This window comes from Mesoplodon bidens (genome assembly GCF_964165515.1).
Source record: "Mesoplodon bidens genome assembly, chromosome: 1".
Taxonomy (NCBI): domain Eukaryota; kingdom Metazoa; phylum Chordata; class Mammalia; order Artiodactyla; family Ziphiidae; genus Mesoplodon; species Mesoplodon bidens.
Genome location: NC_138176.1, coordinates 49,123,103 through 49,140,163, shown reverse-complemented (window position 1 = coordinate 49,140,163; position 17,061 = coordinate 49,123,103). Strand labels below are relative to the sequence as shown.

Genomic DNA, 17,061 nt, shown 5'->3' with positions numbered 1-17,061 from the left:
CACAGGACTTCTCTTGCTTGACTGAGCTGGATGACTGCTAACCCTTTACTGTGTACAGTTCCACCGAGGAGAGAAGGCCAACACTAGGCTGTTTCCAATATGTTTAATCTTACTCTCACAGCAGCCCTATACAGTAGGTGTGGTTATTCCCATCTCATAAAAAGAAAACTGAGGCTCAGAAAGGGAAATACCTTCTCTGGTAGCTAGCTAGTAAGCAGTGAAGCCAAAATTCGGAAATCTGTCATGAAGGATTCAGTAAAACGACTTGCTAAGGTACAACCTGGACTCTTAATTGGAAAGGGCAACACAGGGCTGCTCTCAGGGAGCCTCACGGGTTCAGGTGATTCCTGCTTCCAGGCTCTGTCACCTGCTTTTCACATGTCATTTTAGAAGCCTTCTTGGAGGACTTCTATCTTAGATCCCATTCTAAGAATTACAGGAATCTTGTCCCTGAGTGTTTAGGCAGCATTAATACCACCACTGCCGCCAGCTGCCATTTGTCCAACTCTCAGGGCAGCCTCAGAACAACACACCAAATGTGGGAGCAAGAGGGGCTTCAATTAACTGCCTAAATCTACAACCTGTAGGTGGTATAAATGGGATTTGAACCCAGGTTCTCTGATTCCAAATATTATTTTCTTTCCAGAGTATGCAAGCTTCCATTCCACCCTTCTGAACATCGTTTTCCCCACCTATACAATGGAAATGAATTGTATCTGCCCTGTTAAGGTTGCTGTGAGGCTCAATGGAAATTATGAATGTTTATTTAAAAAGGATTTAGGGCTTCCCTGGTGGCGCAGTGGTTGAGAGTCCGCCTGCCAATGCAGGGGACACGGGTTTGTGCCCTGGTCCGGGAAGATCCCACATGCTGCGGAGCGGCTGGGCCCATGAGCCATGGTCGCTGAGCCTGCGCGTCCGGAGCCTGTGCTCCGCAACAGGAGAGGCCTCAACAGTGAGAGGCCCGCATACTGCAAACAATAAATAAATAAATAAAATAAATAAATAATAAAATAAAAGGGATTTATTGAGCTTCTACTAGGTGTCAGGCACTGTTCTGGACAATCAGGATACAGGGTAAACAAAAGAAACAAAATCCCGACCTCGGTGAGCTTATATTCTAATAGGGGAAGGCAGTCCAATAAGCTCCTTGTCACTTTTCAAGCACTTTACAAAAACAATGAAATATTTTCCCACCAAAGATCTAACAAGCTGGATCAGTGTTCACTCATTCAGTCAATTTACTCATTTCTTCATTCATTCACTCATTCATTCATTCAATTATTCATGTAAGTATCAAATATTACTGCATATCAGTTATGTGTCAGGCACTGTGCTGGGTGGTGGGAAAAGACAAGTAATAATATAGACTGAGGCCCTGCGTGAATGAAGTGTACAGACTAGAAGGGAGAAAACATACAACTAAGGAAGTGTTATAAATTAACAGTAGCAATGTCAACAACAGCAACAATGTAACAACAACAATAACAATAATGACCTCTAGGCTGTTTTTTTTGTTGTTGTTTTTTGGGTTTTTTTTTTTTTGCAGTACGCGGGCCTCTCACTGTTGTGGTCTCTACCTGTTGCGGAGCACAGGCTCCGGACGCGCCGGCTCAGCGGCCATGGCTTACGGGCCTAGCCGCTCCGCGGCATATGGGACCTTCCCAGACGGGGGCACGAACCTGTGGCCCCTGCATCGGCAGGCGGACTCTCAACCACTGCGCCACGAGGGAAGCCCTAGGCTAGTTTGAGTAACAGTTTACAACTGATGAAGGATGGTCAGTTAGTGTTAGCTGAATCAACTCCAGCTGAGTTGGACTTACAAGGTCTAGATGTGAAAGAGCATCTGACACATGGGCTGCTCTGTGACTTGCTGTGAGCATGGACTGGCTCAGACCAGCCTGACAGCATCTTAATTATGCCCCCAGATAGAGCTGAGACAAGGGCCCTGGTGGGTAGAGGCTTACCAGCCAAAGCTGTGAGGTTCCATGGGCAGGCATTAAGCAAAGACTTCAGGCGTTATGGTAACACATCCACTAACCTAGGCCTGATGCCAGCCCCCCAAATCCCCTCATCCGGAACATGGAGACAACCCAGGCACCTTCCTCAGGAGCCAGGACCCACGGAGCCAGCTCATGACAGCACCGTTTTTGTCCTTGACATTCAAGCTTGGTAAACAAAGGAAGGAGGAAAGGGGTGATTGGCAGCTTGCTGGAACATTCCCTGTGACCTTCAAGTTCTGGAGTCAGATGGCCTCTCTTTCCTCCCCTGAGGTTTCCTCTTTCTTAAAGACTGCTGGTTTCTGATTGCCCCATATTAACGTCTCTTAGAAGTGCCTCTGCTTTCCCATCCATCTTGTCTCTCCTCCTCGCAATTCCAACCTTTTACTCTAAATTAAATGAAACTTTAAATCAATTTTCTCTCCCACTCCCATTACTTACGCTTCTGGAAAACAAAATAAAACAAAACCCAGCCTGCGCTCAAAGTGATTTTTAAATCGCCTCTGCTAGAACCTACAGCTGCATCGGCCACATGGACGTAGACTTGAGACTGCCACCCAGGGACGCAGGTGTCAGCTCCCACGATTTGTCCCCTGCTGCTGTCAAGTCTCCCCAGCCCCTTGTTCCAGCACCTGGCCGCCTTCTAGGCCACACTGGCTGTCAGGACAACAGCCCCATTTGGATGGTCTTTCTGCCTCCAGCCTGGCACCTTGACATTCCCTGCCTGTGCTGCCGTGGATGACTTTCCTCTCGGAGTAAGGAAGGCTAAGTCTGAGCTCCCAAACCTCACAGCCCCCCAGTGCTGCCAGGACCCAGCTTCTGAGTGTGACACCCGAGCCATCCACATCCAGCTTCTGGTACCACGTGTGCAGTCTGGGCTCCTGACAACACGATGATCCTCACGCTTCTGCTTCAGAGGCCCTGCGCTCCACCCTGGGCATGAGCTGCCTGATATCGCCCACCTCCAAACGTTAAGTTACACAATTTCTGAGCACCTCCAGTGTGCCAAGGCCAGCTCTGCAGAGACCAGCTGGGCTTGGCGACTCTGCCTGGAAGAGGGAGCCCTTTGTCTGCTCCCCTTTCTGGTTACCTGAAGAGAACTCTCTAGGGCTGTGTCCCTGTTGCCTTCCTTTTCTGCTTTTAGTTTTTCTTTCCTTGTTTAACTTAAACTATTTTAAAATATGGACATAAATAAATACAGTCTCATTGTGAGAAATGAAAAGACAATCACCCCTCAGTACTAGCAGGGAAGGGTTCCTATATTGCTCCCCCATGAAGTTACCCAAAACCTCGGATTCTCAAGTCCCTTATATAAAATGCTTGTAATTGCATATAACCTAAGCATATCTTCCCATATACTTTAAAGCATCGCTAGATTACTTATAATACCTAATACAATGTCAATGCTAAGTAAAATAGTTGCCAGTGTACAGCAAATTCAAGTATTGTTTTTTGGAACTTTCTGGAAATTTTTTCTTTTTCTGAATAGTTTTAAGCCCAGTTGAATTCATGGCTGTAGAGTCCATAGATATGAAGGGCCAACTGTAATACAGATAAATCTCAAGTTTTTTGATCCTCACCTCATTCTCCATTTTCTCCCCAAAGCCTTACCCTATAGCTTTGATTTGTAGTAGCTATATTCTGAAAATCCCCAAATTAAACTATTTTAGTTTTATTTCACTTATTTTTTTTAGTGAAAGTTATATCTAAACACAGTTTAGAGCATCAAATAGCTCTACGAGGCTTGTTATAAGACAGCAATTTCTTCCTCTTCTACCATTGCCCAAATCTTAGTCACCACTTTCAGCTCTTTTAGGTGAGGTTTTTTTTTTCTTTTCTTATGTTTATTTCTAAATAAGATCCTTACATTACCATGTCTTGATTTAAAATTTTAGGCATTATCTATGGAATTCCCAGCATGGCAGTTTGAGATTTTGCTTTATTTAACTACCCTCCCCGCCGCCCCTCCCTATGTGACTTCCTGAACCTCCACAGTAACTTTGGTTATATCAGTCAGCATTCACTGTTTATACTCCCATCCTAGGAAATTTAATTTAACTGAATATTTTTTCTAAGGATGACTTTCATCTCTCTTTCTAGAACTTCTTCTCAGACACTGAGTTGTCTCTCCTCTTTTCCTCTCTGTTGTTCTTCTTTCTGGGAGATTATGTTAAGTCTTTCATCCAGCCCTTCGTTTGGGTTTCTGTTTCTGGTATTTTATTTCTGAATTCTGGGACCTGGTCTGTGCTCTGACTGTCCATTTTTATAGTCTCTCTCTGAGGATGTTAAAGACAGTTTTAGTTAAAAGTTTTCTCCCCCCTGCACAGTTTTTATTGCCTCCAAGTTGTTTTTTTCCCCCTTTCCTGTGTTCATCTGGCCTTCATATGCAATTCTTTCCTTAAGTGAAAGAATTCACTTTGGGTGAATTCTCCTAGTCACCTTCCAGTGACCTTCCAGTGACCTTCTAGTCACCTTCTAGTCACCTTCTAGTGACCCAAGCTTCTTTACTCCTACTAGTTACAGTTCTCTAAGCAGCTGAATGGAAATTGTATGGGGGTGGGCGGTGAATGTTTAGAGAGAGAGAGATCTGCCTAGTCTGTTTCATGGGGGACCCCTCCTGTCAGTATATTTCGTGTTTTTCTTCTTGGCCTGTCAGATTCGCCAGTGAAAATTCTTCATTTTCTTCCTGAGGGCTATTCCTGACTGCTGAGATCTGGCAGCCAAGTGTGGGATAAAGACTGGGAGGGCTAAGTAACTGATATGCATGCCCACCTCCCTCTAAGCCTCCTGTTCTAGTGTGGTACCCACCCCCCGCCAATGACGGGGCAGCGTCCTCAGCTTCCTTCCAAGTGTTATGCCTTAACGAGGGAGGGCAGTCACAGCTTTGCACAAGGTGGTTCGGGAGATCTGGGACCTAATTGCTTTTTTTTTTTAATAGATCTTTATTGGAGTATAATTGCTTCACCATACTGTGTTAGTTTCTGTTGCACAACAAAGCGAATCAGCCAAATGCATACGCATGTCCCCATACACCCTCACTCTTGAGCCTCCCTCCCATCCCCCCATCCCATCCCTATAGGTCATCGCAAAGCACGAAGCTGATCTCCCTGTGCTGTGCGGCTGCTTCCCACCAGCCGACTATTTTACGTTCGGTCGTGTACATATGTCGATGCCACTCTCACTTCGCCTCAGCTTCCCCCTCCCACCCCACGTCCTCAAGTCCATTCTCTATGTCTACCTCTTTATTCCTGCCCTGCAACTAGGTTCATCAGTACCATTTTTTTTTTTTTTAGATTTCATATATATGCGTTAGCATATGGGATTTAATTAAACTTAAAAGCTTTTGCACAGCAAAGGAAACCATAAACAGAGAAAAAGACAAGCCTCAGAATGGGAGAAAATATCTGCAAATGACACAACAGACAAAGGATTAATCTCCAAAATATACAAACAGCTCAATATCAAAAAAACAAACAATCCAGTTAAAAAATGGGTGGACCACTTAAATAGACATTTCACCAAGGAAGACATACAGATGGCCAAGAGGCACATGAAAAGATGCTCAACATCACCAATTATTAGAGAAATGCAAATCAAAACTACCATGAGGTATCACCTCACGTCAGTCAGAATGGCCATTATCAAAAAATCTAGAAACAATAAATGCTGGAAAGGGTGTGGTGAAAAGGGAACCCTCTTAACTGCTTTATAAACTGACTTTCAGTAAGAACTCCTGTTTGGAGCTCTTCTTTTGCCCTCATTTCCAGAGATAACTGGTCCTGCCAATGTCTGAGTCTTTGCTGGGCGGTGAGGGGATTTGCAAACCCAGCGGATTTTTGTGCTCTCTGTGGTGCTGGCTTGGAATTTAGCTCTCTGGGGTCTGCTGATCAGCTACCTCCCACCCACCTGCTGTCCAGCATCCAGAATGCGGCTGTCTCCCTCCTGCCCTCTCCACCTAGGTGTGTCCAGACCTTCACAAGCACACCTTTAGTGCTCTTTATTGGAATTTTGGGGTTTTTAACTCTGTCATCCTTGACTAGAAGTTTGAATTTAAGTTTTGATTTTCTTATTAACTTAGGAGGTGTTATGAAGTACGTGTGTGTTTTATTTCCATGTGTATAGATTTCTCTCTCTCTTGCATATATACCCTCACTCACTGTCGTTTTGTTCTTAATCTCTAAGTCTTTTTTTCTTTTGCACTATTGTCAGTGAATGTGTCTCTATAATTTCATTTTTAAAAAAAAAAATGGAGAACAATGAGAATTCTTTTTCTTTGTTTAAGTATCCTTCAAAGCTATGTCATTAAGAACATAAAAGTTCACAGCTGCTCTATTTTCTCAGTAGGTTGTTATTTATATTATAATGAAATGTTTCTCTTTGTTCCCTTTTGTTCCTATCACCTTGAATTCTATTCTATTTGACTTTGATATTCCTAAATCTGCTTTATTTTTGCTTGCATTTGCTGGCTTACGTTTTTCCCATTGTTTTGTTTTTCAACCTTTTTTTTTTTAATTACTTTCTCTTTTTTAAGCCAGACTTCCACTTTCAGTCTTTTAAGAGACAGATGAATCTGACCTATTCACATTTATTATGACAAGTGAAAGGTTTCTTCCTATTCTTGCTATCTTATTTATTTACTTTTTTGTTTTCTGTTTACCTTTTCCTTTTGTTTTTTCCTCCCCTCATTTTCTGCCCATTTGTTGAAATGATCACATTTAATTTGTTACATTCTTTCCATCTCACGTTTTGGAAGTTGTACTTTCCATTTCTATTCTATTCCATTTCTATTCAAAGCCAAGAAACCCACAGTGAAGGAGTGGGATAACTAGACTTAAAGTGAATCCTCGAACAGTGGAAACAGCCCAGGCTGATCAAGAAAGAATGTGGCAGGAGTTTTCATGGTGCAAGAAACATTTCGCAGAAGCTAAAACTATTTAAGAAGAAAAAACCTGGAATCTTTTATTAGTAAAACTGTAGGATCCGTCTGCTGGAAACTATTAGGGACGTGTATTGGGAAAAGCTGGAGGGACAGGGCTACACTTTCAGGTTCTGTTTTAACGCACCTTTGCCTAGTCTTTCTATCTGAGTTTCCATCTGAGCCAATTCTTCCGCCATCTTGAATTTTCCCCATCTCTGTGCTCTATGTCCTCTGCTGACCTTCGTGCGAGAAGGGGAGAAGGGAAGAGCTAGGGCTTTGGAGAGAGAACAAGAATGTGGGCCGGGAGTGATCCTTATCACGTGTATGTGCTCTGGGCAGCATCAAGGGTAGCTGGACATCCCTCCTCTCCACAATTACATATGCTGGACAGATGACAGGCCATCTGTGAGGAGGGAGCTCACTGCCTGGGCACTTCTATCACTGTAAACAGTGAGCAGGGCCCATTTTTCCAGGAACCAGATATTGAGAATTAGTCCATTACATGTAGTTCATGCAATTAAATGGAAATCTGAGGGTTATTCTGCCAGCAGGCATGTAGGTTTGAGATCATACTATAAAGATAAATGAGTCAAATTTGACCAAGAGTCTCCTTGAGATTGGGAACCTGAGCAACAGGGCTGCCAGAGCAGTCAGGCTTTGTTGGGGAGGGGGGATTATGGAAAAGAATAATCTCCCATGAGGATCTGGCAGGGTCAGTGAGACTCGGAGAGGCCAAAAGAGGAGCCCTGGGCATGATGCTGGCGTCTGTTGGAGATGCTGGCTCCTTTCAGGGATCCAATGGCTCCCCGGTGACGACTGCACTGGTTTAGCTTGGGTCAGGCCCCAGGGCTCCTCCTTTGTCCAGGCTGGTGACTGGGGATGTCATTACTTCCATTCAATTAGCTATTTCCACCAGAAGCCATTGAAGTCTGGAGAAGGTGGCAGGTGAGGGAGAAGAATGTCCAGTCTGGGAAATCTGGGGGATGGAGGTTCCTTCTGGAGCTGCAGTGACAGGTGAGGGCCACCTGAGACTCACCATGAAGAATATGTGGGGAAGCCTGGGGCAGGGGTCCACACGTAGCCTGGTAACCTCAGTGTGTTACTTTAGTCCACTGGGTTCACCCAACATCATAATGCATTTCTCCCAGGAGATGGTGCTGTGGGCGGGCCAGGAGGGGGATGACAGTAGGGGCCATAGGCAGGGCTCTGAGGTGCTAGGGACTCTGGCAACTTTGATCACCATCATCAGAGTGACATGTCACCAACAAGACAGCCAGGAAAGCCAAGATGCCATTGAAGGGCCAAGGCTGGTCTTCAACACAAAACTTAGAAGCCAGAAGGAAAATGGCGGTGGGCAAGCCAGAGGTGTGGTTCCTGATCTTGGGAGCAGGCTGAGGGGCAGGGCTGGGGAGACAGGGAGCAAGGCAAAGGCAGGGCTGAGGGAGCATGAGGGTACCCAGACTTAAGTATCCCAGGTGCTAGGATTTGTGCTCCGTTGCGTATATATTCTACAATCTAATTCTTAGTTCATCTCTGTGAGGTAGGTAATAATGTCTCCATTTTAGTAATCATGAAACTGAAAGTAAAAAAAAAAATTAAGTGACTTATACCAAGTTATTCAGCTAGCATGACTGACCTAATTCAGATCAAATTCCAAGTTCCTGTTTGTTCCACTCCACCTCTCTGGGAGTTCTTTTCCTTCTTTATAAAGCCTGGGAGGCTGGACAAGATCAGAGTTCCCTAAACTTTAGCTTAGATCCACCTTCATGATTTTTGTCATCCTCACCTCTCATCTCTACTGGTATTGGTGTAAAACTTTTCCTTAAGCAGTCTCACTTGTTTGTGTGTGTGTTAAAATGTACATAACATGTAATTTACCATTTTAATGATTTTTAAGTGTACAGTGCAGTAGCATTAAGTACACTCACACTGCTGTGCAACACTTTTTGTTTTTTAACTTAGATATATTTTAGAAACGAAAACATGCTATGCCTCTCACGAATGGAAACAAGTATGGCTTTCCATAAACAAAAGTTAACCACTAGAATAAATACAGTGAAGACAGAAAGTTATTAACTTGCAGCTGGTGACTAGTGCCACTGAGGTCTCTGAGATGAGGCCTGCTCCTTCCCACCCCCAGAGTCCCATGTTTTTAAGGGAGGGTCCCAAGTATTGGAGAAGTGTTAAAGATAGGACAATTCCTTCTTCCTACTCAGAAAATTTGGAAGAGGAGTGACAGGGTCATTTTCTCACTGTGTTGACGACGTGATACCGTGCTGTGCCCAGGTACCTCCTTCTACCTTGCCCATCACAGAGCCCCCTCCCTGCCCCCCAGGCCCCTGAGCACACCGTGGAACTGCTGGATGTGCACAGGCTACGGCCCTGCAAAGCTCTGTGACCCCTGACCCCAAACAAGGGGCTCTCCCTTTTCTTTCCAACTTGGATCAATGACTAGGAGCCACCTTTGGAAGAAGTCCTTCAAGTTTCCTTCCCCATTTTCCCCAAGAGAAGCGAGGGTAGCTCCCAGACATCCTTTCTCTGTCTGAATCCCATAACAAGAGTTAGCTTGCCCAAGCTCTGCAAGCCCAGCCACCCTGGCCGGCAGCACGCAGAGCAGTCGGTTATGATGTCTGCACAGGGCAACTGTGACCAGGCTGCACCATGGCGGGTGAGGCCACCGACTGCTCTGAGTGAGTGAACTTAGTGGAACTGGGTAGAAAGGCAGATGTGTTAAGCGCCTGAGGTGGAGCTTACAGTGCTGGTGGAAAACAGAAGCCTCCCCTGAGAGGCAGAGGCCTCTGACACAGGGGTTTCACCACGAGCCAGAATTCAGTATGACATTAGATTTGTCTGGGTGCCCGTTTCCCTGCATAATGCAAGGAATGGAATGTGTGCACCTGTGTCCTCCTTGGAAGCACTAAGAGGCTGAAAAGGACATGAGGAAGGGTTGTTTTGTTTTGTTTTTTTGCGGTACGTGGGCCTCTCACCGTTGTGGCCTCTCCCGCCGCGGAGCACAGGCTCCGGATGCACAGGCCCAGCGGCCACGGCTCACGGGCCCAGCCGCTCCGCGGGATGTGGGATCCTCCCGGACCGGGGCACGAACCCGCGTCCCTGCATTGGCAGGCGGGCGGACTCTCAACCACTGCACCACCAGGGAAGCCCAAGAGTTGTATTTTTAAGCCATGGAGGGATGTTCTCTATCACCATTATAAGGGAACATTTCCATTACTGAAGCTGTGGATGTGTCACAGTAAAACAAGGTGTGATACCAGGAACGTGGTAGCGAGGGATAAAGCTCACTTTGGAAATCGCAGTGAAATGTCACGCTGAGTGGAGTCAGGGGCTTGGTGCTTGAGGGGTGGAGGTGCTGACGGGAGGGTCACCCTCGGCCTTCTTCCCTCTCCTGGACGTAGCTAAACACGCTCACCCCCCCGCCTGGAGCCCCGCTGTGATGCCCGCTGGACACAGGACGCACGCTCCTCACCTGGGGCTTGCTCTCGTCTTTGTCCTTGTAGTAGAAGAGCTGGTGCCCACGCAGCACGAACCAGCGCTGCTGCCAGTTCCTCATGATGCTCCCCTGCTTCTTCAGCCAGCCCGCCTTCAGGACGGGGCCCGGCTTGCGGGGGCGGGGCGGCTGCCCAGGGCTCCGGCTCTGCCCCCCCATCACCAGGCTTTTGGAGCGGGCTGGAAGCCAAGCACACACACAGTGAGCACGAAGGATGGCAGGCCAGTGGTCAGTCCTGGCCCCACCCTGGCATCCCAGCCTCCCGGTGACCAGAGTACGGGAGTTTCGGCCAGCCAGGCAGGATCATGCTTGGCCTATCTCCCCCTTGGGTTCAAAGGGGCATGGGTTGGAACCCCTCAGCACCACAGCCCAAGGTCATCCACCTGGGGGAGTGCACAGCCTGCCTGATTAGTTTCTGCTTTGTCTCTGGGATCCAAGATTCTGCCTTTCCCCAGGTTTGTTCATCCATCCATGCCTCCATGCACCCATCCGTCCATCCAGCTTTCCATTTGTTCAGTGACTCATTCATTCATTCAGCAACTATGTATTAGTACCTACTATGTGCCAATCACTGTTATAGGTGCTGGGGAAAAAGCAGTGAAATAAGAAACATAAACATCTGGATCCTGTTAGAGCTCACATTCTAGCAGGGTTCCTGTCACTCAGGCCCCAAGGGAGCTGGCCCCAGCAGACTCCCTCCCTGGTACCTGCGTGGCACCTCTCCCCTGGCAGCATCAGATCTCAGCACCATTGCCCAGAACCCCCATTCCACCTGGCAAACCACCTTGCTGCTTCCCTGGGATCATCCTGGCAGCTGGGCCTGCACAGCAGGGCCTCTGCTGCAGTTGCTTGCTGTGACTTGTTGATGGCTCCCTGGCAGGGTGAAGGGGCCGTCCCTCCTACCTAGAGCCACCGAGTGCCTCGAGCGCTCCTGCTCCGCAGATACCACTGAGCAGCGCTCTGCCAGGGTTGGTACTGCCCTTCACAGTGATTGAGTTCTTGCCCCTCCCATGCCTCCCCTACCCCTTCCCCTCGCTCTCCCCTCTGTCCTGGGGAAAGTTTCTCTCCTCTCTCTGGCCAGTATCAAGGATACTGCTGCAGTGGTCACTAGGAGGGGCCATCCTGGACTTTGGAGGAACAACTCTGAGTCCAAATGTAATCACACTTACAATTCTTAGACCACGGATCCTAACTTATGATTGGAACGCATGGTCGCTGCAACCCACAGCTGTTTCTTCCATCCCTTTCCTACTCAACCCCTGACTTGGCTGCATGGTGAGCTCCTATGTATCCTTCAAGATCCAACTCCACGGAACCTTCCTTCTGATCTCTTCCAGATAGTCATTCCCTCCTCTACCAGGACATGTGGTCCACGGCTGGTATTTATTCATCTGTGGGGTTGCCTTTCTGCCCCTCTAGACTGAGGGGTAGGGATGGGAGGACATGATGTCTTATCTAGCTCTGCACTTGTGGCTCTCTTCACCACACCAGGCAGGTAATGGGTGTAAGACATGGTTGTCAAACATCACGGGCTACTTTGGCTTACTCTTTTATTTATTTTAAATTGAAGTATAGTTGATGTACAGAATCAACTGCCCTTGGCAGAAGCAGGGCTCCAGTGGAGGAGAGGAGAGGCCAGCCCCTGCTCCCCTCAGTTCACCAGGGAGGCGCTTCCTGCAGATGCTACTTAGCTGCCCAGCCAGCCCGGATTGTCCCCCAGCCGATCAATCACACAGATATTACTTATAAGGCCCATAGAGCATCTTGAAAGGAAAATCATTGTTGTTATGATTTATTAATAACCACTGTTCCTGTCTTCAGCATTTCCTTGAATCAAGCCATGTAAATATTCCAGTTCTGTAAACATTTAAGCCAAGATTTCAACTCAAACAGCTCTGACCTTCTAAGGCTCCAGAACTAAGGGGAGTTTCTGGAGTTTCTGGCCCAGGAGCAGGCCTGTGACCTGGGGAGGAGGAGGGTGCTGTCCTCAAAGTCAAGTTCTTCGGCTCACAAGCACAATCATTCATCACTTGTTCATTCATCCATGCCTTCCAAGTCTGCAGAGCTCCTCTAGGTATGGGGCAGAACCCCGAGTTGTTTGTGTTCCCCCAGAGCCCCAAGGCTGGCAGGAGAAATAACATAAAGAAGAGCCACACAGAGATGCAAGAGCCACAGGCCACGTGGACAGGCAAAGGCTGCAGACACTTAAATGAAGGTGCACCTTTCCGCTGTAGACATTTGCAGAGCCACCCAGAGGAGGAGCGCCTAGGCTGAGCCTTGAAGGATGACCAGAATTTGGGCCCACCTCAGGGGAGGGGGCACTCCAATTTGCAAGGAAAGAACAGGAGTAGCATTTGCTACTTCTTGGCTCAGATCAACGAGTGTGCCGGGTTGATGTGATCACCTATTCGTACGGACAGGCATCTCCTGAGAGGATGGACCACACTCCCAGTCTCTCCTTCCTCACTCCCCAGTCCCTGCCAACCCCTTGCATTTGGAGGTTTTGTCCTCTCCTGGAAATTGCTCTGATGAAATCCGACAGTCTGATTCTGATGCTCAGCCTCTGAGACCCTTTGGTGCTCAGGCACATTGATTACCCTCTTCCTGAAGCTCTTCCTTCCTCCCCCGCTGCAGAGCCCCACTGCCTGGTACACCCACGTCTTTTACCACCTGCCCAGCCCGTTCTGGCCTCAGTTCCTCCTGTTCTCCCCAAAAGCCCTGCTGTTGCCCAGGGCTGCCCCAGCTGCCCTCCATTCCATCATGAGTCCACATCTTTATTTCTGCCCAGATCTTTCTCTGAAACTTCAGGCTCACGTTAAACCATCTCCATGGGGGACATCTCCATAGGGATGGTTCATGGTCGCCTGTGCCCATGTTCAAATTCAACGTCTACTGCCTACTCACATCTCCCAAGCCTGCTGCCCACCCCCATGCTCACCAAGGGCTCATGACTGGGACCGGCCAATCTTGACAGCTTGGAGTTGTTTTCACAAACCCCTCCCCATCAAGTCCCACGGCCAATTAGTGTCTAAATTCTGAAGATTCTCTCTTTGCACTCTTCTTTCTTTTTTTTTTTTTTTCTTTTTTTTGCGGTACGTGGGCCTCTCACTGCTGTGGCCTCTCCCGTTGCAGAGCACAGGCTCGGGACGCGCAGGCTCAGCGGCCATGGCTCACGGGCCCAGCCGCTCCGCGGCATGTGGGATCCTCCCAGACCGGGGCATGAACCCGCGTCCCCTGCACTGGCAGGCGGACTCTCAACCACTGCGCCACCAGGGAAGCCCTGCACTCTTCTTTCTTTTCATTTCTGTTTTACTGAATCAATTCGAATTCTTATCATCCCTCGCCTGCATGCCTTCCTCTTGCTCCCTGTCCTCTGCTGGAGTCTCCAGAAGAGATACGCAGCTGCCGAGGAAATCTTTCTAAACGCAGATATAATCAGCTTTTACTCCTTTTCTCCACAGTAGTTAGGGTATTTATCAATTACGTGCAGAGTAAATTCCAACCCCAGTCTGGCGGTCATGATCGGTTAAAGGGACAGCGCCAACCCTGCCTAACCATGAGCCTCCCCGTCAGCCCAGGGCTAATGGCTGCCAAAGGGGCTAAAGGCTGCTAATGCCTGCATATTAAGCCTACCTGGGACCTTAGGAGATCCGGTCTCCAGGTTTGCTGAAAACGCCTACCTGGGACCTTAGGAGATCCGGTCTCCAGGTTTGTTGAAACACAACTTCCGGGGGAAGGACCTGGAATCTGGATGTTGAAGCAGCCCAGGTGATTCCAATAATTGCTGCCCTGGGGTCTAGTCACACTGGACAACTCCCCAGTGTAATGCCCTTTTGCTCATCTTCGCTGTCAAAGTCCTATTTTCCACTCAACATTTGGGTCCCGTTGCACCTCCTTCATGTAGCTCTCCAAGAGTCACTCCACTAAAATTAGTCTCTTTCTTTTCACTTCAAATTCACCTTTAGAATAGTGTGAATAACAGTCTGGTGTATAGTAGTATTGTTTGTGCAGTGCATGTATCTACCTCTCCCCAAAGCTGAGGGCCATGGAGAGCTAGGGGGCCCAACTCCCTCCTGGGAAAATCTGTGTGCATGAGTGTGTGTTTTTTTCTAGTATGTAAGTACGTATGTGCATGAGTGTGTAAGAGTATGTGCATGTGTGAGTGTGCATGTGCATGCGTGTGTTTACAAGCATATATGCTTGTGAATGTGTGTGTGTACATGCTGCAGTGTGCAAGTATGTGCACACATGTGTGTGTCATTGTGAGTGTACAATGAGGGTATGTTTGTAAGTATGTCTGAGAGTGTGGGTGCATGCATATGTGTGAAGGTGTATGACTGTGAGTGTGTTTGCAAGCTTGTGAGGTGTGTGAGCGCATGCCTGTTTGGAGCAATCCTAAATTCAGAATCTGGGGTCCTGGTCCAGGCAGTCAGTTCTGAGCAAGGAGACCCTGAGCCCAGGGCCTGCAGACTCATCCAGGAGCCCGGGAGGCCTGAGATTCTTACTCGGAAGCCAGGCTGTTGGGAAACTGGGAAAGCTGACAGGACAAGCCAGGGGAGGAGAGGCAGAGGGTAGAGGCTGGGGGTGAGTCTCTGGGAGGGTGGAGAGGAGGGGCCACCGTGAGAGACATTTAGGGGGCAGGGCTGATGACTGACGGTATGGAGAGGGGGACAGGCCAGCAGTCAAGGAGGGGCAGCAAGATGGTGCACATGTTAGATTTTGCAATCTCTCTAACATCCAAGAGGATGTGTCCAGGGGAAATGCAACGCGGGGAGGGAGCCAGCCCAGGAGAGAGGTGCTGCAGGTCAGTGCCCAGGACATAGGGGGCACTCAGTCAGGATCTGCTGAATGACACTGCACTAAAAACCTTCATGAATTGCTCATCTAACCCTTACAACAAGTGTTCTTCAGCCACCGGGGTTGCACCGTGCATAGTGGCACAGCCTGTTTGTGAATCCAAATTCTCCCTCCTTCAGGGCCTGCTCGGGTGGTGATGGGGGCTTAGCTTGGAACAGCCATTGGGTGTTGGTAGACTTGGCCCTCATTGCATTAGCGTTGGGCTGGCCTTCCTAGAAATGCTGGCCCAGGAGGGGTCAAAATGGGAGAAAGAAGGAACTCTATGGGTGGACAGGTGAGGGTAGGGTGGGTGGCAGTGGAAGGGATGGACATGCCTAAGTGCCTGCAAGGGCCAGAGTTGGGGGTGGGAGCCCAGCAGCTGACATGAGTAATTTCACTTATTCCTCAGAATAATCCTGAGTTCTCAGATGTTCTGACTGAGACTCAGAGGAAGAAAGCTGAAGGTTACACTCAAGGTTACACAACAATGTTGTTATGTGGCGAAGCCAGGATTCAAAGCCCAGTCAGTGCTGGTCACCGAGGATGCTACAATCCTTCCCCAGCAAAACCGAGACTGAGCGGGGCCCTAAGTGCTTCAGCTCAGAGATGCCAGGAAGGGAGGAGAAAAGCAGCCTGCACAGGAGTGCGCCCAAGTGTCCGCAAGGTGACAGAGGCTGCCAGGGATGACAGCAAGAGTCACTCCAACTCAGAAGGTCAGAAACCTGGGTGGAGGAAATGGAATGCAAGGACCCAAAGGTTCATTCATTATCATAGAAGGACAAAGGCCTATGCAGGCAGCATCAAGGTGCAGGGCCAGCCGTGATTTTTTTTTTGGGGGGGCCTCATTGTGTGGCTTGCAGGATCTTAGTTCCCCAGCCAGGGATTGAACCCAGGCCACAACAGTGAGAGCGCCCAGTCCTAACCACTGGACTGCCAGGGAACTCCCATGCCCTTTTCCTATCAAGGAAGTGCAGAAAATTATTTTTTAACATCTTTGTTGGAGTATAATTGCTTTACAGTGTTGTGTTAGTTTCTGCTGTATAACAAAGTGAATCAGCTATATGCATACGTATATCCCCATATCCCCTCCCTCTTGCGTCTCCCTCCCACCATCCTTATCCCACCCCTCTAGGTGGTCACAAAGCACTGAGCTGATCTCCCTGTGCTACGCAGCTGCTTCCCACTAGCTATCTATTTACATTCGGTAGGGTATATATGTCAATGCTACTCCCTCACTTCATCCCAGCTGACCCTTCCCCCTCACCATGTCCTCAAGTCCATTCTCTATGTCTATGTCTTTATTCCTGTCCTGCCCCTAGGTTCATCAGAACCCTTTTTTTTTTTTTTTAGATTCCATATATATGTGTTAGCATATGGTATTTGTTTTTCTCTTTCTGGCTTACTTCACTCTGTATGACAGACTCTAGGGCCATCCACCTCACTATAAATGACTCAATTGCATTTCTTTTTTTTTTTTCTTTTGTAATTATAATTGTGTTTCTTTTTATGGCTGAGTAATATTCCATTGTATATATGTGCCACATCTTCTTTATCCATTCATCTGTCAATGGACACTTAGGTTGCTTCCATGTCCTGGCTATTGTAAATAGTGCTAATGAACATTGTGGTACATGACTCTTTGAATTATGGTTTTCTCAGGGTATATGCCCAGTGGTGGGATTGCTGGGTTGTATGGTAGTTCTACTTTTAGTTTTTTAAGGAACCTCCATACTGTTCTCCATAGTGGCTGTATCAATTTACTCCCACCAACAGTGCAAGAGGGTTCCCTTTTCCCCACACCCTCT

General features: G+C 48.0%; 1 protein-coding gene across 6 annotated transcripts in view; it reads right to left on the bottom strand.

Annotated features, from left to right (window-relative positions):
• The window catches only part of ARHGAP22 (Rho GTPase activating protein 22), a 166,107-nt gene that overhangs the window by 132,250 nt on the left and 16,796 nt on the right, over nt 1-17,061 (bottom strand). For 5 of the 6 annotated variants that reach the window (XM_081244067.1, XM_081244068.1, XM_081244070.1 and 2 more), the window contains exon 2: nt 10,400-10,599. The exons of the other annotated variant lie outside the window; for it this stretch is intronic. In XM_081244067.1, the coding sequence (XP_081100193.1) occupies nt 10,400-10,599 (200 nt within the window). The remainder of the gene's footprint in view (nt 1-10,399; nt 10,600-17,061) is intronic. 6 annotated transcript variants of the gene reach the window in all.